This window comes from Carcharhinus amblyrhynchos, chromosome 17 (assembly GCF_965287045.1).
Source record: "Carcharhinus amblyrhynchos chromosome 17, sCarAmb.v2.hapA, whole genome shotgun sequence".
In the NCBI taxonomy this organism is placed as follows: Eukaryota; Metazoa; Chordata; class Chondrichthyes; order Carcharhiniformes; family Carcharhinidae; genus Carcharhinus; species Carcharhinus amblyrhynchos.
The window spans coordinates 42,678,452-42,699,976 of record NC_137340.1 but is presented as its reverse complement, the minus strand read 5'-3'; the positions used below and the strand labels follow the sequence as shown (position 1 = coordinate 42,699,976).

At 40.5% G+C, this 21,525-nt stretch overlaps 1 protein-coding gene across 1 annotated transcript in view; it reads left to right on the top strand.

Moving 5' to 3' along the window:
* smc3 (structural maintenance of chromosomes 3) overlaps nt 1-21,525 on the top strand; it is a 94,238-nt gene that overhangs the window by 54,257 nt on the left and 18,456 nt on the right. The window contains exons 14-20 of the mRNA XM_080205863.1: nt 3,617-3,720; nt 5,508-5,607; nt 6,349-6,509; nt 6,990-7,131; nt 9,986-10,136; nt 18,139-18,292; nt 20,494-20,644. Of these exons, the coding sequence (XP_080061989.1) occupies nt 3,617-3,720; nt 5,508-5,607; nt 6,349-6,509; nt 6,990-7,131; nt 9,986-10,136; nt 18,139-18,292; nt 20,494-20,644 (963 nt within the window). The remainder of the gene's footprint in view (nt 1-3,616; nt 3,721-5,507; nt 5,608-6,348; nt 6,510-6,989; nt 7,132-9,985; nt 10,137-18,138; nt 18,293-20,493; nt 20,645-21,525) is intronic.

Genomic DNA, 21,525 nt, shown 5'->3' with positions numbered 1-21,525 from the left:
ATAAGTAAGGTACCATTGAGCAGATATTGTGGGGCTTAATTGGATAACTTCCAAAATGGACAGTTTAAAAAAAAAGTTTGTGTATTAGTGTCACAAGTAGGCTTACATTAACATTGCAATGGAGTTACTGTGAAGATCTAGTCGCCACAGTCCGGCGCCTGTTTGGATCTTGATGAATGATTAACCCCAACTCATTGATCACAATGCATCTAGCGTAACAACTTTGTGCTGCCTGAACATTACCGTGATCTCTGTGTTTAGCCAGGACAAACAATTTTTTTTTTTATTGACTGGACATTTGAGCAAGGGGTCAGTATGTTGAGTGGCTAGCACCAATTAAAAAGCTTATTTGCACTCCTTAAAGGGGAGGTACATTGTGACAGGAGCAGGCTCTGGCAGTTCATAGATCATAGAATCATACAGTGCAGAAGGGGGCCATTTGACCATGGAGACCGCACTGACTACAATCCCACCCAGGCCCTATCTCTGCAATTTCGTGGCATTTACCCTAGCTAGTCCTTCTGATACTAAGGGGCAATTTAGTATGGCCAGTCCACCTGACCTGCACATCTTTGGACGTGGGAGGAATCTGGAGCACCTGGAGGAAACCCACGCAGATGTGGGGAGAACGTGCAAACTCCTCACAGACAGTGATCCAAGTCGGGAATCGAACCTGGGTCCCTGGCACTGTGAGGAAGCAGTGCTAACCGCTGTGCTGCCCATTGTATTTGAAGAGAATCTGACTTGGGAAAGAATGAGGAATGGCACAGGAGGTAGAAAGCAGGCTCCAGGACTTCTGATGCTGTGCTGCAAATCTTGGTGAGGGAGGTGGAAAGGAGGAGATCATAGAATCATAGAACCCTACAGTGCAGAAAGAGGCCCTTCGGCCATCGAGTCTGCACTGACCACAATCCCACCCAGGCCCTACCCCCATATCCTTACACATTTACCCACTAATCCCTCTAACCTATGCATCCCAGGACACTAAGGGGCAATTTTAGCATGGCCAATCAACCTAACCCACACATCTTTGGACTGCCTTGTATCTGCACGAAGAGCAGAAGGAACACACACACACACACACACACACACACACACACACACACACACACACACACACACACACTCTCTCTCTCTCTCCCCCCCCCCAAAAAGAGGCTTTGGGAGCAAGTAACTGGAGGTGAACAGCAGGAGTCAAACCCCCCCCAGGGCATGTATGCAGTACTGCAAGAGGTTCCATGACCATTCATAGGTGATCACGGTCTGTGAATATACCTTCAAATTCCATGATGTACCACATGCCTGAGTCATCTCATTTGTCTATCAATAATTTGAATTAATTTGGCTTGATTCCTAAAATTGTTTGTCTCGATAAATGCAGGTGCACATACAGGAGGTCTCATATCTGCATCACAGCGGTTGCACCCTGATAGCTGCTTCCATGTCATTATCAACCAAGTATATTACACAGCACTGACTGACAGGACAATATAAAACTGGTGGTGGCAGGAGCTGGTGGGTGAAGGGATATGCATTCAACCGCATGACTTAACCATCTCACAGAGGATATACTAGTGTCTAGTATTATCATAGAATACAATCCCTACAGTGCAGAAAGAGGTCATTCGGCCCATCAAATCTGCACCGAGGGATTACCCCTAATCCCTCTACGCATCTCAGGACATTAAGGGGTAATTTTAGCATAGCCAATTAACCTGCACATTTTTGGACTATGGGAGGAAACCCATGTAGACACGAGGAGAATGTGCAAAATCCACACAGACAGTGACCCGAGCGGGGAATCAAACCCAGGTCCCTGGAACTGTGAAGCAACAGTGCTAACCACTGTGCTACCTTGCCACCCCATTGCGATGTCCATTGTTGAAACTATGGTTTGCAACAGGTCTGAAACTTTTGAGGGCGATGGTATCGTCACAAATAGCCTCCTGCTTGTGTTTCACTTCCTCCACAATTGGTTTACAAGCTACAGATCATGTAAGCTGCGACTTCTTACTTTCTTCCTTTTGGCAGAAAACAGTTGCGCCTTTTTACTTTTAGGTACCCAAGATTTCTAACCTTGTTAGGCAATCTGTCTCCCTTGTGTATCTTCACGCCCATAGTTTAATCTTTTGAGGAACATGCGGGGATGTAGTGGAAGGAGTTCCAAGCTGATTATCAGCCTGTTGAATCGCGGTGAACACTCCTTCTGTAGGCATTAATTTCTGCGTTGGACTTGAGCCTGGAGTTTCTGGTTGGAGGGGTGGGGGGGGGGGGGGGGGGGCGGCGTGGGGTGGGGGGCGGGGGGTTGCTGACACTGCACCACAAGGCCTCCTTGTCAGGCATTGGAGGAGCGCCAAGGAGTGTGTGCAGATAAAGACAGACTCGATTTCTCACCTGCAGCCACCAGTTCAAACTGACATTGTGCGTATCTCTGAGGATAGATTAGCTTGAAACCGCATGTGCTGCAACACTAGGCACAAATTGACTTTTTTGTCATCTATTTTAGTTTGGGCATCAGTGGCAAGGCCAGCATTTATTACCCATCCTTAATTGTCCTTAAGTTGGCAGTGAGCCACCTTCTTGAACCGCAGCCATTCATGTGCTTCTGAGAGAAATGTTCCTGGATTTGAATCCAGCCTGGCTGCAGTGATGGCACAAAACACCTGCTCATGTGTCCTCTCTCTCTGGAAGACAGCATTTGTCCACATATCCCTGTCACTTCTCCTGTTCCCTTTCCATTACCCGTCAGTCAACCAGCCCAGACTGCTGCTCACATAGAGATGGAACAATCCGTAGGTTAGCTTTCTAGGCCTACACCTGCTCAAGTTCATCCTCTAACGCCACCTGCAGTCATCTTCACAGAAAGTAGGCAACCTGCTGCATTGACTGAGCTTGTACCACGTAGAAGCATTTCAGACAAGCAAAGGCATGTGGAAGAATGATAGCAAGAGAATGTTCAAGGACAACTAATTGACTTGTATTTTATTCTGCATTTCATGGCATGAAATAGAATTTTCATTTATTAATCCAATTTGGAATGTTGATCTTGTAGCAACTTGTATTTTTGTATTGTGGCCATATGAATGCTTGATGGTAAGTGACAAAGTAAATCAAGGTGTAGCATTGTTAGGTATGGGGAATTGGGTTTGTTGCTACTGGCATGACATCGAGATGCATTTTTCATGTACAACCTGTTCCTGAAATTCCTTCTCTTCGATTGCCTGCCATAATATCTGGTGACAGATGTGGCCCTGATCAGCCCAATGTTGTACAGATGTAGCAAATCGCCATGGATCTTAAGATTCTGTTGCGTCTTGCTCATTGTTCCTCGATGGGTTTTTATAAAGAAATTCTTGCATGCAATATGCCGTCACTGGTTAGACCCATCCCTAATTACCCTCGAGAAGGCGGTGGTGGGTTGCTGCCTTGAACCACTGCAGTTCACGTGGTGGTATGTACACACATAGTGCTGTTGGGAAGGGAGTTCCAGGATTTTGATCCAGCAGCAGTGATATAGTTCTAAGTCAGGATGGTGTGGCTTAGAGGGGGAGTGGTAGGAGTCTTTGTTTTGTAACTTCCCATGATGCAATGAACCTATTTCTTTCTTGATCATTAGAAACTGGATCAGGATCTGGCTGAAGTAAAAGCACGAGTAGAGGATCTTGACAAGAAATACTATGAAGTGAAAAACAGGAAGGATGAGCTGCAAAGTGAAAGGAAGTAGGTTCAAACGGACAGTTATAATGCATTGTAATGTTCATATACTATAATGTTATTTGAACAATGAAAGTGTTATATTATTTGTGTTAATTCAATAACATTTATTTTTAATGTTTAACTGTAACATTGCATGTTATCATAGACCAAATAATATTAACGAAGTATCTTCTTCAGTGTGGTCTGACTATAAACACAACTGAACAAATTATTTCAGTAGTTGGCAAAACCTCTTAAACCATACTGCTAATACAATATAGCACATTATAGTCATACTGCCAAGCACAGAATTAGGATGAACGTCCTATGCTGGATTTGTTTCATATCAGATGAAATAGTGCTGTAACTAAGTCATAGGGTGGGACTTCTCTCCCTCTCTATGTTGTGTTTCACGGAGATGGCAAGCAGCGTGCGGCTTGCCGGCAGCGGGATCTTACGGCCCTGCTGTTGTCAATGGGGTTTCCTATTGAACACACTCCTCACCACTGGGAAACCCATGATAGGAGTGCACCATTGGTGGGGCTGTAAGATCCCACTGAAACGAATGGCAGCAAGTTTTCGGTGATAGTGTTTCACAGCATAGAAAAGTGCCCATGGTATCTGTGTCAACCATGAAGCACCTCTCCATTCTAATCTCAGTTTCCAGCACTTGGTCTGTATCCTCGTATGCTAAAAGAGTCAAATTCTCACCAAAATGCTGCTTAAATAGTAAAGGTTTCCAGTCTCTACCATCTTTTCAGGCAGTGAATTTCAGATTCCCACCAGCTTTTGGGTGAAGAAGTTATTCCTCAAATCCCCTCAATCTCTTACCCCTTACTTTATATCTATACCCCCAGCTTATTGACTCTACTAAGGGGAGAAGTTTCTTCCTATCTATCCTAAGTTGTGCTGAACTGTTATTGAGGTCTGGTTCTTTATAGGACTATCCTATCTAGCACTTTCTACATGCTGAATGCATTTTGAGAATTCCATCCCCTCTAAACACTTCATTCTTTGCCTATCCCAGTTAATAATGGGGAAGTTGAAATTCCCTCCTACTATTACCTTATTTATTAATTTAACATTACACTGAGATTTGCCTACGTATACACTCTTCTATCTCTGACTGTTTGGGGCCTACAATACACCCAGCAATGTGATTGTCCCCTTTTTTATAAGTTCTAAACGTGACATCAATTGAGGGGTTTGCTGAGATAACATTCCTCCTCACTGCACTAGTTGACTTCTTGGTCAATATTGCAACACCAACTTCTCTTTTACACACCCTCCCCTGCCATCTCACTTGTAGATTCTATTCTTTACCTGAAATATTGAGCTGCCAGGTCCTCCCCTCCTTCAACAATGTCTTTGCGGTGGCAATAATATCATACTCCCATGTGTTAAATCAACGCTTTCAGTTCATCTGCCTTAACCGTGGGACTACTTGCACTGAAATAAATGCCATCCATCTTAACATACTTAAGTTTGCTCTGCCTGCCAGACTGAACTGGTTTTTCTTTTATATTTGGCTGTGGAAAGCCCCTACTCCACCTCCACTCCATAAACCATCGATCTGCCCTCCCAACAGCACTAGCAAACCTCCCTGGTTTTATTTCCTAATGGGATGTTGGTCCCATTTTAGGTCAGGCATAACCTGTCCAACTTGTATAGGTTCCACCTTCCCCAGAAATGGACCCAGTTATCCAGGAAACTAAAGCCTTCCCTATTATTGCATCTCTTCAGCCAAGCGTTCACCTGCTCTATCCTCCTATTCCTAAGCTTTTTTTTAAACTCAACTTTTCATTCTTTAGTTACCTGTGGCGGGAAGAAAATGCTGAACAACAAGCGCTGGCAGCAAAGCGAGAAGAGTTGGAAAAGAAACAACAGCTTCTTCGAGGTGCGACAGGAAAGGCAAGTCTCGTTACTAATCTGAAATAAAACAAATTATGCAGGACCGAGAAAAGGCAGCATGTTGCCAGAGGAGCAGAACGGAGAATCATAATTTGTAATTTGCAATCTTATTTTAGACCATATTTCTTGTTGAAAGCATATAGTGAATTGTATTTGTGTAATGCTGCAAGTCATTTTTATTGTATGTCCATTTGTCTCACAAGGTACGAGTGATAACCAAAGACGACAGTGCCTCAGCCACTAACTTGATGACGTGAACAGTGCATTACAGTGCACTCAGTTTATAGTTATGAGTGCACCTTTTTACCTATTATTCAGAACTGTAATTTGCTTACATTTGCTTAAGCTTCAAGAATGGAAATGTGAAAATTGGTAAAAATATCTGTGGTACATTTCCAAGCCTGTCCTCTTCCACTCAACCCAGACTACACATTGTCTTCCCATTTGACAGGTCAGTCAGACAACCTGTTCCTAGGTCGTTTCTCCTTTTGAAAGAAATGCAGTAACATCTCTTTCTCTCTACCTCCTCCTCCTCCTCCCCACAACACTCGTTTCTGTACCTTACTAAGAGTCCTTCGTTACATGGCCGAGTGGGGGAACTCTGCATGTAGGTGAAAGCCCTACTTGTAACCTTTCCTCAGGGATAATTTTCAAAAGTTCACAAGTTTTAAATAATCAAACTAATGCTGCACAGTTATATTTTCTCATGTTTACTCTGCTATTTGATTGCCCCCTTCACAGGCTATTTTGAATGGTATCGATAGTATTAACAAAGTCTTGGAGCACTTTGGTCGTAAGGGCATCAACACGCATGTCATAAATGGATATCATGGAATTGTAATGAATAACTTTGAATGTGATCCGGCTTTTTACACCTGTGTGGAAGTCACTGCTGGAAACCGGTAAGCAGCTTCTGTGCAATTTTTGTGTTTTGTTTTTATTGAAGATTGAAGTATCAATGGGGATATAATGCACTGTGAGTCGATGCTTACAAATATGTAACAGTTTAGTGATTCTTTGGCTTTGAAATGGTATTTTAAATTCATCATCCATTTCTGAGGTGACTTATATCTGCATAACAAGTACTGTTTTAATATAGACAGCAATAATGTTCTATCCCCCATGACAATCAATAATCACAAGTTAAACTTGTTTGATGGTCCTGTGGAAGGTAGGAATATATAACATTGGAAGAATAAACCCTTAACCGGCAGGTGCTAAAGTCTGAAAATATTGTACGGTATTGCTCTGTATACCCTTAGTCACTTCTTCCACCAAACAATTCTGTACCTTTCTTCAACTTTGCTTGAGTATTTCTAGAAAATAGACTGCCACACTACATTGTTGGGGAGATAACTAATAATTACTTTTTATATTTTTAGGCTGTTTTATCATATTGTGGAATCTGATGAAGTTAGCACAAAGATTTTGATGGAATTTAATAAACAAAACTTTCCTGGCGAAGTCACTTTCCTTCCGCTCAACAAGCTGGACGTACGAGACACCGCTTATCCTGAAACTAACGTAAGTAAACTTCTCTTTCCTCTCTTGCTCTTTCTGCTGTTCTAACCCCCTGTTCCCAACAAAGAAATACCTGTAAGCAAATGTTTTAAAGTCTAGCTGTTGTTACAGCATTCAATATTAACATTAAATCTCAGTTATGAAAATGAGAATAGAAGGAAGAGGAGCAGGAATAGACCATTTGGCATCTTGATCCAACTCCACCATTCAATAAGATCATGGCTGATTTCCTAAAATAAATATTTAACAACGTATAATGTTGAGTAAGAACTACCTACACTTGTAATTTATTCAAAATTTTAATATGATCATTTAACCTGAGTTGTGCACCAAAATATTTATTTGATGAATGCAATCTTTGCATTTGGTAAAGCAGCTTTGAGTGTGAAAGATCCTGTATATGTGTAGCCCTGTTTGCTTCAGTCTTTGCAATGACTTCATTTTAAGATATTCCTGCCTATGCAGTTAACTTTATGCAGCTAACTTGACTGCATGTAGAATCAGAAGGTTAAACATTAACTAAAAATTACTGCATTCCTGAAGGGTACATATGCAGGCAATCAAGTTTTTCATAACATTAGGTGCAAGAAATGTTTTTCTAGACTGAGACAGCCTGCAGAAAACATTTCCAATAACATAGAATGTTATAGCGCAATACAGGGCCTTCGATGTTGCGCTGACTTGTGAAAACCAATCTAAAGCCCATCTAACCTACACTGTTCCAATATCATCCTTGCATTTATCCAATGACCATTTAGATGCCCTTAATGTTCCACGCCCTTACTACTCTGAGTAAAGAACCTACCTCTGACATCTGTCCTATATCTATCACCCCTCAATTTAAAGTTATGTGCTCTTGTGCTAGCCATCGCCATCCAAGGAAAAAGGCTCTCACTGTCCACCCTGTCTAATCCTCTGATCATCTTGTATGCCTCTATTAAGTCACCTCTTAACCACCTTCTTTCTGATGAAAACAGCCTCAAGTCCCTCAGCCTTTCCTCCAATACTCCAAGTGCGGCCGCACCAGAGTTTTGTACAGCTGCAACATGACCTCATGGCTCTGGATGTCAATCCCTCTACCAATAAAAGCTAACACGCTGTATGCCTTCTTAACAACCTGCCAACTTTCAGGGATCTATGCACATGGTTACCGAGATCTCTCTGCTCATCTGTACTACCAAGTATCTTACCATTAGCCCAGTACTCTGTATTCCTGTTACTCCTTCCAAAGTGAATCACCTCACACTTTTCCACATTAAACTCCATTTGCCACCTCTCAGCCCAGCTCTGCAGCTTATCTGTGTCCCTCTGTGAACTGCAACATCTTTCCGCACAACTCCACTGACTTTAGTGTCATTTGCAAATTTACTAACCCATCCTTCTATGCCTTCATCCAGGTCATTTTTATAAAATGACAAACAGCAGTGGCCCCAAAATAGATCCTTGTGGTACACCACTAGTAACTGAACTCCAGGATGAACGTTTCCCATCAACCTCTGTCTTCTTGTAGCTAGCCAATTTCTGATCCAAATCACTAAATCACTCTCAATTCCATCCCTGCGTATTTTCCGCAGTAGCTTACCGTGGGGAACCTTATCAAACGCTTTACTGAAATCCATATACACCACATCAACGGCTTTGCCCTCGTCCACCTCTTTGGTCACCTTCTCAAAGAACTGAATAAGGTTTGTGAGGCACAACCTACCCTTCACAAAACCATGTTGACTACTCCTAATCAAATTATCCCTTTCTAGATAATTATAAATCCTATCTCTTATCATCCTTTCCAAAACTTTGCCCACAACAGAAGTAAGGCTCAGTGGTCTATAACGAGATAAGAATTGAAATATGGGGGTGGAGGTGGGGGATGTTGATTCTCCAAAAAGTGCTGAATTGGCAAGGAAAACTGGTCGAGATCACGACTGCTTTGTCAGTGCAACTTCGGACTCAAATCTCCCTACTCTGTGCAATGCAGAGGTCCCGATCGTGAAGAGTACCCCCCAACCTGCCCCGATTGCTGGCCTCCCTCCAGCAGACCAGACTGATCCCCATGCAGAGTGGCAACTGGCCCCACCCCCATTCCCAGTGGGAGTGCCAAGGTACCCCTTGGGCATGGGCACTTTGCCATTTGAACAGTGCTGGGGGCACAAGCTGGCACTGCCAGGGTGCCCATGCCCAGAGGGCACCACCCTCCACTGCCTGGGGGGGGCCCCTGATTGCTTCCTCCTCCTCCTTCACCCCACCCCACTCCAGTGAGGTCTCCCACTAGTTCCCCGAATGTGGGGAGCTACTCTAAACCCTGTCAGAGTGAAATACTCCTGGCAGGATGGGAGATGCTAGTGGGCCTGGCACGTACTGTGCAGGCCCACTAATTACATTAAAATAGATTAAAAATATATTTAAAACAAACTAAAATCACTTGTCTCTCTCCCTGCTGGTTTCCAGCGCGGTCCCGACTGCGCCTGTTCCTTGGCTTTGGGAGACTGCATGCATCTGGTACGCATGCTCGAACCCTGCGAAATGGCCGACGCGCACTGCTCCCAATCCGACCTGCCAGAAAATTTGCGAGTCATGGTGGGAAAATCGCCCCTGTAGTTTGGATTTTAGTGTGTATTTTCAGTTTGTTTTCGAGATCTGTTCAGTTCAGTGCAGGGGCTGGCAGTAAAAGCCAGTCTCCAAGTTCTCTTTTCCTTTTCGCTCTGTCACGTTAATAATTCTTTCAAGTAAAGGAAACCATTTTAAAACTTGTATGAGTGCTGTCCCCTCATCTATTCAAGTAACTGAATGGACCCAACAGAGTGTTTAATATTTTATTTTCTTTAACAGTATTTCTAACCTTTTAATTTTCACTTTGCAGGATGCTATTCCCATGATAAGTAAACTCAGATACATACAGAGGTTTGATAAAGCTTATAAACACGTGTTTGGAAAAACACTGATTTGTCGTAGCATGGAAGTGTCCACTCAGCTAGCCAGAGCATTTAATATGGATTGCATAACTTTGGAAGGTATGTGCAATTTAAGTCTCATAATAGGATCTGCTTTTTTATGCAAGATAGTTTGTGTTTATGTATATATGTTCAAATAATGCTATACAAAATAAATGATAAATGTGTTTTTTGAAGCTTTTCTATTGCAACGTTTTGCCTGTTCTTATTTGTTATTTAATTTGTGTAACCTCTAGTGGTTGTTGCACAGGAGAGTCCAACTTTGAACCAGAATTCTTAAAATTGTGTTGTTATGATCACAACAGGTCCCTTTAGTATAGGGGTTTAATAGGTTGAAATGCCACATTCTGCATTTTCAGATTATGACTTGTACATCCTAAGTGGCCATTTAAGCAGAATTGGTATGAACACTTCTCACAGGGAATAGTTTGTCTTCATCTTGGTGACATTTCGTTATTGTTAACAACTTTGTGTATCTGAGATATTGATTCTGAGATGTTCATAGATTGATGTCAAACCGAGCATGTCTTTCGTGGGTATTCATGTATTTGCGAAAGTGAATAGACAATAAAATGTGAAAGCAACAGATGCTTTACCTTACCAGTGTTGCACAAGATCTTCATGATAGTATGATTTAAATATTGGAAACTGTGTTACTATTATGAACTTATTGAGGAGAAACTACTTCTCCCAAAGAGTTGTGAATCTGGAATTTGCTAAACCAAAGTGTGGCGGATGCTGGAATAATGAGTAAATTTAAGGACAGATTTTTAATTGGTAATGGGTTGAAGGGTTGTGGGAAAAAGGCAGGAAAATGGGAACGAGGAGCATATCAGCCATGATTGAATGAGGGAACAGACTCGATGAGTCGAATGGCCAAACTGACTCAATGGGTCGAATGGCCTAATTCTGTTCCTATATCTTATGAATTTATTAATTATGTGATCATTATTGTTTGACAGCCTTATTGTCTAGGAAATTAAAAATATAAAACAAGAACCTGACACTGTTAAATGATTGTTGCGCAAGAGCTGCTCGTTATTCAGATCAGTATGACTCAGTCTAACTGAGGCCTTCTTGGATATGTAAAATTTCTACTTAAGTCTGCATTCTGTTTAACTCTTGTAATTTTTTTCTAAATTACTTTGCCACTGGAATTTTTTGAATGTCCTTTGATTTCACAAGTTGTAATTTAGTTATCAGCCTGATAGGTTACCGTTTCAATTTCTTCCACTTAACCACTTAAACGTTAACTGTTTGTTTGTGATGGACTAACCACCTAGAATTCACACTTAACCATTATGCCAGGAATCTAGTGCGACTGTTGAGAAAAAATTATTTTCAATATCTGTGCCGTAACAGCACTGATGAGTTTACATTATAAAATTGTTTGTAGATTCTTGCTGATTTTTTCAGACAAAGCAAAGATTAGGTAAAAATTCAGTGGTAAAGGTTTTTCCAGTTTTAAAGAAAATAATGCTCCATTACAAATGATGTCTAATTGTTGTGTTCTAATGATTCATTTGAAAAGGCACCAGATAAAATTGTTCAATGCCAAGAGCGTGAGATGGGATTGTAGCAAATTAGTAGCCAGATTTTCAATACATCCTATCTTTTTTCTGCTGAAGTACATGGAGTAATGGGTCGGACTCTTTTTGGAGTCTCATTTCCGAGACTCAGTTGCTTTTGCTTGATTTTAAAATTAAAAATTTTTACAATATTTTCCAAGGCAGTGGAAAATATATCCATGCCAAGTTCAGGGTCACTTAGAAACCCTACAATGCAGAAGGAGGCCATTCAGCCCATTGAGCCTGCACCAACCACAATCCTACCTAGGCCCTAGCCCTGCAACCCCACAACTTTACCCTGCTAATCTCTCTAATTTATGCATCCCAGAACACTAAGGAGCAATTTAGAATGGCCAATGCATCTATCCCTCGCACCTTTGGACTGTGGGAGGAAACTGAAGCACCCGGAGGAAACCCATGCAGACACAAGGAGAACATGCAAACTCCACGCAGACAGTGACCTGAGCCGGGAATCAAACCCAGGACCTGGAGTTGTAAGGCAGCAGTGCTAACCATGCTGCCTCATCAGCTTCATAACATCAATGATCTTCCGACCACTCCTTTGTCAGTATCTTGTTTATGACAATTGGAAAAAATGAAAAGCAAAACCTGTTCATATCTCCAACTGCCACATTTATTTGCAGAAGAGTTAGTAAACTGAAGTCCATTTTTATTATCACTGAAGTCCGATCTTTAATTTGCTTGCGGTTCTCTTTGTATTCCATTTAACTTGTGGTTGAGGCGGCTGTGAGAAGCATGAATGATTGGTTGGGGAGAGTTGCAAAAAGTGGCAACAGATTTTTCCTGAGATAGCAGATGCAGTTTGGAGTTGTATTACATTAAGTAGGAGAACAAGACGAGAGAGAAAAGGAAAAAGAGTTGGGTGGTGTAGCAGGAGAGGTGGATGAGAGACACAGTAGCATGAAAGAGACAGTATTTCCTGACAGTTTGTGTACAATGCCACATTAGATCATCCTACAACACTAAAAAGTATGACACCCCAGTTTGGGTTTTTTTAATCTGTCTAATTTAAACATTTTAAGGAAAAGGATAAAGCAGTTCTCCAAATTCTCAAAATTTGGAAGCAAAAATGCTCATAACATCTTAATTGATCCCTGTATGACTTAATGCATTGTTTACGTTTTACCCTTTGAAGGACACAGTTGCTCTTGTGAAAAGAATGCCGCATTGTGCTTGTAGCTGTGCCACTAGAGATTTGCTAATATCTTTTAAAGTTTGTAGACTTCCTGTTTGTGTCATTGTTACTACCCTATGTCATGATTTGTCTGTTAACGATTTGCATTGTGCTTGGGTGCTGGTATTTAAGTTGTCAAAGCATACGCATTATTAAAATCCAGTCATCCAAGAGCTGGCTGGACCATGTCACTGCCAAAGATTTGGCTGGATGCATCACCATATCCAAACCTCATCTCATTGATCTTGGGTGCTGGCTGCATCCCGCCCTCCACTGGCAACTTCCATCTGTGACTTAAATTAAAACAATTAGGAACTATGATAACAAAGATAGAAAGGCAAGCAGAAGGAGTCAGTAGAAACATAGGATGAGAGAGAGAGAAAAAGGGATGAAACAGTAAGGCTTAGATTAAAATGGCAATGAAGTTGCTGCAAAATTCCCCTAGTTGCCTCATTCCGGTGTCTGTTCGGGTCAATGCACCTAACCAGCACATCTTTCACACTGGGAGAACGCTGGAGCACCCGGAGGAAACCCATACAGACACAGGGAGAACGTGCAAACTCCACACAGACAGTGACCCAAGCCAGGAATCAAGCCTGGGTCCCTGGCGCTGTGAGGCAGCAATGCTAACCACTATGTCACCATGCTGTCCACCGTGCTGAAAGGTAGGAGAGGTGAAGCCGATAAAGAAGTCACTCTCTTAGAATGTTACAAAATCCTTCATCAACGCATTCCTTTTTGAAGTGTCATTTTTGTTATGTGAGAAATGACGAAGTAAGTTTATATGCCATGTCAAAGAAACCTTGAGATGAAATGAATGATCAGTTGTGAGGTCCCTTTTATTGGTGTTGGATTTGATGAGCTGAACTCTCAACTCTTTGAACTATGTCTCAAAAAGGCAGTCATAGCCTTGGTTTTAAAATCTCATTGGGAAGGTGGCACCTCTGACAGTGTAACACTCAGTGTTGCACTGAATTACCTATCTAAGTAATGGGAAGGAGCAGCAAAACTGCACAAAGGTGATGGACAGATGAGAAAAAGATACTCCTTTAACTCATTGAGCAGCGTTGTAACAAATTAGTTTAATTAATTTAGTACTGTGTAATGGAATAATCTGTGCACCACACTAATTGTGGCCTCTTCATTATATTTTGACATTTGGCCTTTCCTTTAACAAAAGGCAGCATCCCAAATTCTTGTACTTGCTTGTTTCAATCTCCTGCTTCCTTGACCTTTCAAGGTTTAGATGTAATTTTGTACTGTATTGAGCGATACAAAGTACAGCATATTAATACATTTGATTTCTATTAATTGGAAGTTTCTATTTGCAAGGTGTGACACATTTATTTTTCAAATTAATTTGTTCAACTAATTTAGTGCTAGAATTCAAACTCAATAACCCACTTTAAAAATGACTGATGGATTAAAGGGATGGATTCTGTATTACATTGGTTCGTGTTATTTTAGTGATTTTAATGCTTATTTGAAATACTTGATTTTCGATACTGAAACAATAGTTCGAGAATAATTTTGCATTCTCTGTAGAGTGTAGTCAACTTTGAAACCAATAGTGCTGTTTCTATTAGATGATTACACGCGTTGACAGATCTGGTGGTGTATGGGTCAGTTCTGACTCACAAGTGATGTGTAAAAGCGTAGGCTTGGAAAGCTGGAGTGAGATCAATATGCTGTGAAGTCTTTTGTGCGTGGCGTGCCCGCACTGGATTTTTGCAGTTTCAATTATTGTACAACATAAAGCGTGATGACACCATTCTTATGGGAATACCTGGATGTGCAATTCCCTTGACCGTAGATATAAATGTAAAATTTTGCCCCTGTACCTGAAATAAGAGCTCGGATGCTCAGTGGGAGGAAGAAGCAGGCTGACTCATCCATAGTTGAGATGATGAGCTTTTATATGTGTTTTCTCCTCCGCTCTGATGACACTTTTCTTCCAGATCAAATTGATGTTTTCAGATTTGATCCTTTTATCGTTGTCAAAGTGCCGTAGTCTTTTTGACTTTTAACTTTGGCATAAGTATAAAATAGTGTAGAGTTGTCATTTTTTTCCCAAAATTTGTTTGCCTTTTATCTGGTGTTCATCTAAAATTACAGGATGATGCTGTGTGTAGACTGTTCTGAGTTTGCATTTCTGATACTGCTTACAATTTTATTTCAAGTCTATTTGTTTTTTTTATTTCCTCCTTTTTTCCATTATTGGCTTCCTATGATTTGAAATTAGTATGTTAACTCGTTAATTTAGCAGCAGAAACCACTAATTGCTGTTGACATAGTCCATCTTGCAGTATCATAGAATAGAATCATAGAATCTTTACAGTGCAGAAGGAGGCCATTCGGCCCATTGAGTCTGCACCCCCTAACCCCATGCATTTACCCTAGCTAGTCCCCCTACCACTAAGGGGCAATTTAGCATGACCTGTCAACCTAACCTGCACATCTTTGGACTGTGGGAGAAACTGGAGCACCCAGAGGAAACCCACGCAGATGTGGGGAGAATGTGCAAACTCCACACAGACGGTAATCCAAGCTGGAAATTGAACCCAGTCCCTGGCACTGTGAAGTAGCAGTGCTAACCACTGTGCCACCATGCTGCCCCAATGGTTAAAGAACCTAAAGCTCTGCATCCTGCATTGGTGTAATAGTTGTGTATCTGTCATTACATTTCACATTACAATTTTATTCATGGTGAACAATCTTTCATCATTTAGATAATATGCTCCTCTTCCTGAAAAAAAGGACTATTTCACATTTCCCTGTATTATACTCCATTTGTCAGATTGTTGCCCACTTGCTTAGTTTACCTATATCTTTTTGTAGCTTCCTTATGTCTTCACAACTAACTTTCATCTCTTTCTTTGTAGCATCAGCAAGTTTGGCATCCATCCCTTTGTTCAAGCCATTTATAAAATTGTAAACAGTTGCGGTCCCAGCACTGATCGTGACATACCTCTCATTACATCTTGACAACCTGAAAAGACCCATTTATGCCTACATTCTGTTTCTTGTCAGCCAGCTCATCTTCTGTTCATGCTAATATGTTAGCCTCTATATCATTAGCTTTTATTTTCTGCAGTAAGTTTTTATGTGGCACTTTGTCAAATGCCTTCTGGAAGTCAAAATTCTATTGGTTCCCCTTCATGTACAGCACATGTTACTTCCTTTGAACTCCAGTAAGTTAGTTAAACATGATTTCCTTTCACAAAACCAAGTTGACTCTGCCTGATTCCCTTGAACTTATCCAAATGCCCTGCTGTAATTTCTTTAATAGTACACGTCTTCACATTTTCTGTATGACTGATGTTAAGCTAACTGGCCTGTAGTTTTCTGCTTTCTGTCTTCCTCCCTTTTTGGAGTTACATTTGATATTTTCCAATCTAATGCAAACTACCAGTTCAATTTTTCTACCATCTGGTGTGTCCTTTCCTTGGACCTTTTCTTACTTGTTGAAATGTTATCTATTCTGTGTATTCTGAAATATCTGAGTGTTTGCCATTGCATTTCTATTGACTTAACCCTTAACTTAATTCGCTTTAGTCAGCTCTGCTTTCATGCTTTCATTGAACTTTTTAAAATGTAAAGACATAGTCTTGGACTCACTCCTCTCTCTCAAACTGAATGTAAAATTCAATCATGTGGTTGTTGCTACCTTGAGGTTCCTTTGCTGAGATCATTAATAATGCTATTACCAGACCTGTATAGCGTACTCCTTGGCTGGTTGCAGAACAGGTTGTTCTAAGAAACCATCCCAAAAACGTTCTGTGAACTCGATATATCTACCTATGCCCACCTGACTTTTCCAGTCAACATGTCTATTAGAATCGTCCATGATTATCACCATGCCTTTCTGATAATCTCCCATTATTTTTTTCTTTGTGCTCCACCCTACACAACTCCCACAAGTGACTTCTTGCCATTACCATTTTTCATCTCTACCTAAACTGTTTTCAGCAAATGAAAATCTTGGCATAGCTGTGTTGTAGACTTGTTCTTGGATGGGTATCTGTAGAGTGGTATATAATTTGGCTACCATTGCTTGCCATACTTGCTACCATGCTGTGAGTGATCTGAGATACCCTTTGGTATTTCAGCAGTGATTGCCTCCAACTCTTTTTTTTAAATCTCCATCAATGTTATGTGTAATGTGAAAATGTCACTTTTAAACAGTTAGCCACTGAGTTGTGCAACAACATCTGAAAATATACTGTATTGCAGCATTCATGCAGGTATCTCAAATTTCTGTTCTCTTTAATCCCAGTAACCCCGTTCTCATATTTTTTGTATTAAAATTCAAATTTATACCTTTTTGTATTTTTCATCTTCTAATTTCGATTGAATTTCTGACCCAAAGGTGGTACGTGTGTTTCTGCTTATGCTGTTGCTCAGCATTGTTCCTTCACATCATTTCACGGATCATCTTTGATTGAAGATAGGAACATAGGAATTAGGAACAGAAGTAGGCAAATTCAGCCCCTCAAGCTTGCTCCGCCATTCAATCAGGCCATAGCTGATCACTCCCTGGTCTCAAATCCATCTGTTCCCCATATCCCTCTTTCCCTTTTTTTATTAGAAATATGAATATCTCCCTCTTGAAACCATTCAATGATTTGGACTCCACTGCGCTATGGGGGAGCGCATTCCACAAATTCACCACCCTCTGCTAGAAGTAGTTCTCCTCATCTCAGTTTTAAATCTACCACCTTGCAACCTTGACCTCCTTATTCTAGATTGCCCTATAAGAGGAAACATTTGGTCTACATTTACTTCATCAATCCCTTTTAAAATTTTATATGCCTCACCTTTCTGTTGGTATTGCTGTTGAATAGTCTATCAAGTTTGATTGGGATCACTTATTGTGCTATAGAGTCATAGAGGTTTATAGCATGGAAACAGGCCCTTCAGCCCAATTTGTCCATACCGCTTTTTGTCCTGGCAAAAATGGTGGCAGGAGTGAGAACAGGCCCTTAAGTAGCCATTAATTGGCCGTTTTGAGGCCTCAGTGACCCAATATGCATCATCCTCCTGGTACCTCTCCCACCATGTAAAACTTCTGTGGCTTCAAGGGAAGATGGATAGATGATGAGAATGGAACCCATAGCATGCCCAATTTTACATTCCCCTCCCTCTCCCTGAGGCAGGCTGGCAGGGTATGTAAAATTCTGTCATTTTTTCCAGGTTTTTAAAGACTGTTGCAGATCCTGACCTAAAATACATATCTGCATTTTCCTATAAGAACTGTGGTTTACCGTTGATATTTCAAACGTTGTTCGATTCCTCCTAGGTGACCAGGTTAGTCATCGAGGTGCATTGACTGGTGGCTATTACGATACTCGCAAATCAAGACTTGAGCTTCAGAAGGATGCACGAAAAGCTGAAGAAGAATTGACTGAACTGGAAGCAAAGTTGAATGAAAATCTCCGTCGAAACATTGAGAATATCCTTCAAATAGTCAATACTTGATTATTCTCAAATGTCTAAGGAAAGTGCTGGCTATAAAAAAACGTTCATCTGGCCATATTCTGTGCTATTTTGCAGGATAGCTTGCCATTTATGGTGGTAGAAATAGATTCAGTAGTAACATTCAAAAGGAAATTGGTTAAGTACTGGAAAGCAAAATATTTGCAAGACCATGAGGAAAGAATTGGGAAGTGAGACTAGTTGGAAAGCTCTACCAAAGAGCTGGTTTAAGCCTAATGGGCCGAGTGGCCTCTACTCTTTTAAGCATTAGGTATACATTCCTGATTTAAATGCATAAATGAAGTTCAAATCTATTTTTGTTACTAACTTAATCAAGCAAATAGAGTTATTGCATATGTAGACTTAGCTCTGTGAAGCTTCATTTTCAGTTTTTGCATTCTACAAGTACATTCCAACCCAATATTTTTAAGATGTTCATCGTTCAAGTAATTAAGTATTTATGATATTACTACTGCTCTATCATTTTCTTATCCTGAAAGACATCAAAAAATTCCATGAAATTGTTTTACATGGATGTTTTTTCAAAGACTTTCTTTAATTACATTTTTAAATATTTGTATTGTAACCAGATGTGTATGCGGCAGTTTTTCTTTAAAAAAAACCTTATGTTGATTGAGAAACAATGACATGTTTCTGTGTCAGATGTGTGACCCGTACAAGTCCTCATTGATTTCTTCAATACAGGGTAGTCTTTCGGGCAGAGTTGAGGTTGGGAAGTAAAACAGAAAGAAAACATTCATCCTGGCTTTCAGTGACATTTCACTGCTGGTGTTCTGGAAATATGCTGTTTGAAAAAATGTTTTTTTAAAATCAGTTCGTCAAAACTGGACTCTCCTAATAGCAATGAGTCAGTGTGATAAGTTATTATGGCCTTTGCCTTTCTGCTGCTGATAATGAATAAGCAGCTGTATATAAGACTTCAATTCTGCATGATTCATCCTAAATTAATGCCTTCAACTTAGGACAAACAGAATGAAGATATGACACAATACTCTTCAAAGAAATGTGTAGTTTCTGAAAATAACAGTAATTTACTTTGTAGATGCTTGAGCTAATGAGATGTACGGTTCACTTCAAGCATGTAAAATAATTGATTATTTTAATTTAGAACAAGGTTACCTATACAGAATTATACTTACACAGCATTAAATCATAATAGCAGGTTGCACCATGATGCATTATAAGAACACAAGTAAACCATTTGGCCCCTCAAGCCTGCTTTACTGTTCAAAAAGATCTTATTGTGGCCTCAATTCAACTTTCCTGTTTACCCCCTTTACCTTTGAATCTCCTGTTGATCAAAAATCTGTCGAACTCAACTTTGAACATATTCAATGACCTTGTCTCCATTGCTCTCTGAAGACAATTCCACAGACCAATGACCCTTTGCGAGAAAAAAAATTCTCCCCCTTTTGGTCTTATAATAAACTGTGTTCCCCTAATTTGGGTTGCCAGTGTGTGCATGTTTTTTTTTAAAAGGATTATCCATCCTTGGTCAGATAACCATTTATTGTTGGAGTTAGTTATTTTGGGGTCTAAGTGTTTTTCTCAAAAAGCAAGATGGAGGATAATACTTTTTGAGCCTGAAGTTGATGTCTGCCACACTAACCAGGCTCCTCCTGTCCTTGGCAGAAAAGATCTGATTCTCTGCTTTGAACTTTCCGTTTGAGTCCCAGTTGTCCTTCTCCACGCCCATCTGGGTTTTGATGCTGTTGGTGATTTTTGATCTGTCGAAAATGTGATGCTTTGGCCTCCCCCTGCAGTGGCAAAAGTTCAGACAAACAAAAGATAAAAGTCCATTGATGTGAAAGGGGACGAAGACCAAAATATATAATGGAGGCAGTTGAACTGTTTTCTTGTCCTTTGCATATAATATTTTAGAAATTCAATTGTTCTTTCATAATTTTAAATCTTTAGTTTTTTTTTAAGTGATTGTGTTGTCACTGTCGAGATAGAGCCAGCTAAATTATTAGAGAGGTACCAGTGCTTTCTTGTTTAGACAAGTCAAAGAAATTTATTTCACAGATCAAAATCCAACTGCATTATTTTTATAGTTAAAAGACAGCTGATTGTCTGTCTGTCTGTCTGTCTGTCTGTCTGTCTGTCAATCATGTTCTTTTGATGCTTGTGAAGATTCTGTTCCTTAGCACAGTATACAGATTAACAATGAGATTGACCAATTGATGAACCAAATGCAGCAAATTGAAACACAGCAGAGAAAGTTTAAGGCATCACGAGACAGCATTCTGTCGGAAATGAAGATGTTGAAAGAGAAGAGGCAGCAGTCTGAGAAAACCTTCATGCCCAAGGTAACAATTCAGTAAATACTGGTAAGATTGAGGTAACATTGCTTTTAAATCGGGCTGAGATCTCCCATGTGCAAATCCCGTGTACCTGGCTATAGCCAGAAACTAAATTTACTGGAATTCAGTAAGATTGCCAGCTGGTAAGCCCTATGTTTATTGGGCCTCAGCTACTAGCCTGAAAAAATTCAAGTAAGTCTACTTTTGGCTTGTAGTTGATTACAGGAGACCCATGCATTGGGAGCTGATGTGACCAGCATAAGTTCTGCACAATACTTTTAGGAACCCTAATGTTTTAATTATCAGTTACAGATGTATATGCGCAGTTTAGCTATGAAATCATATTTAATATAAGTGTACTTTATATTAAATATGATTTCATAGCTAAGCTGCACATATTCAAATTCATTTTTGCAGTTATAATAAAGAAAATTAGAATGACTAAACTCCTCTATTGCCTCTGGACTTGCACTGATAAGGGCCAGGCAAGGCTCATCTCCAACAAGAGAAAATCCAACCCTCACCATTCAATTGCATTACCATAAAAGAATCTCCCCACTATCAACATCCTGTGGATTCCCACTGACCAGAAACTGAACTGGACCAGCCATATAAATACTTTGGCTGCAAGAGCAGGTCAGAGGCTGGGAATTCTGCAGAGAATAACTCATTTTCTGACTATCCGTACCCTGTCCACCATTTACAAGGATAGGAAGGAATACTGTCCAATTGCTTCGATAAATATGGTTCCAACATTATCATGCAAGAAGCTTGACACTGTCCAGCACAAAGCAACCAGCTTGGCTGGCATCCCGTCTGCCATCTTTGGCACTCACTTTCTTCAGCACCTGGGTACAGTGACAGCTGTGTGTGCCATCTGCAAGATG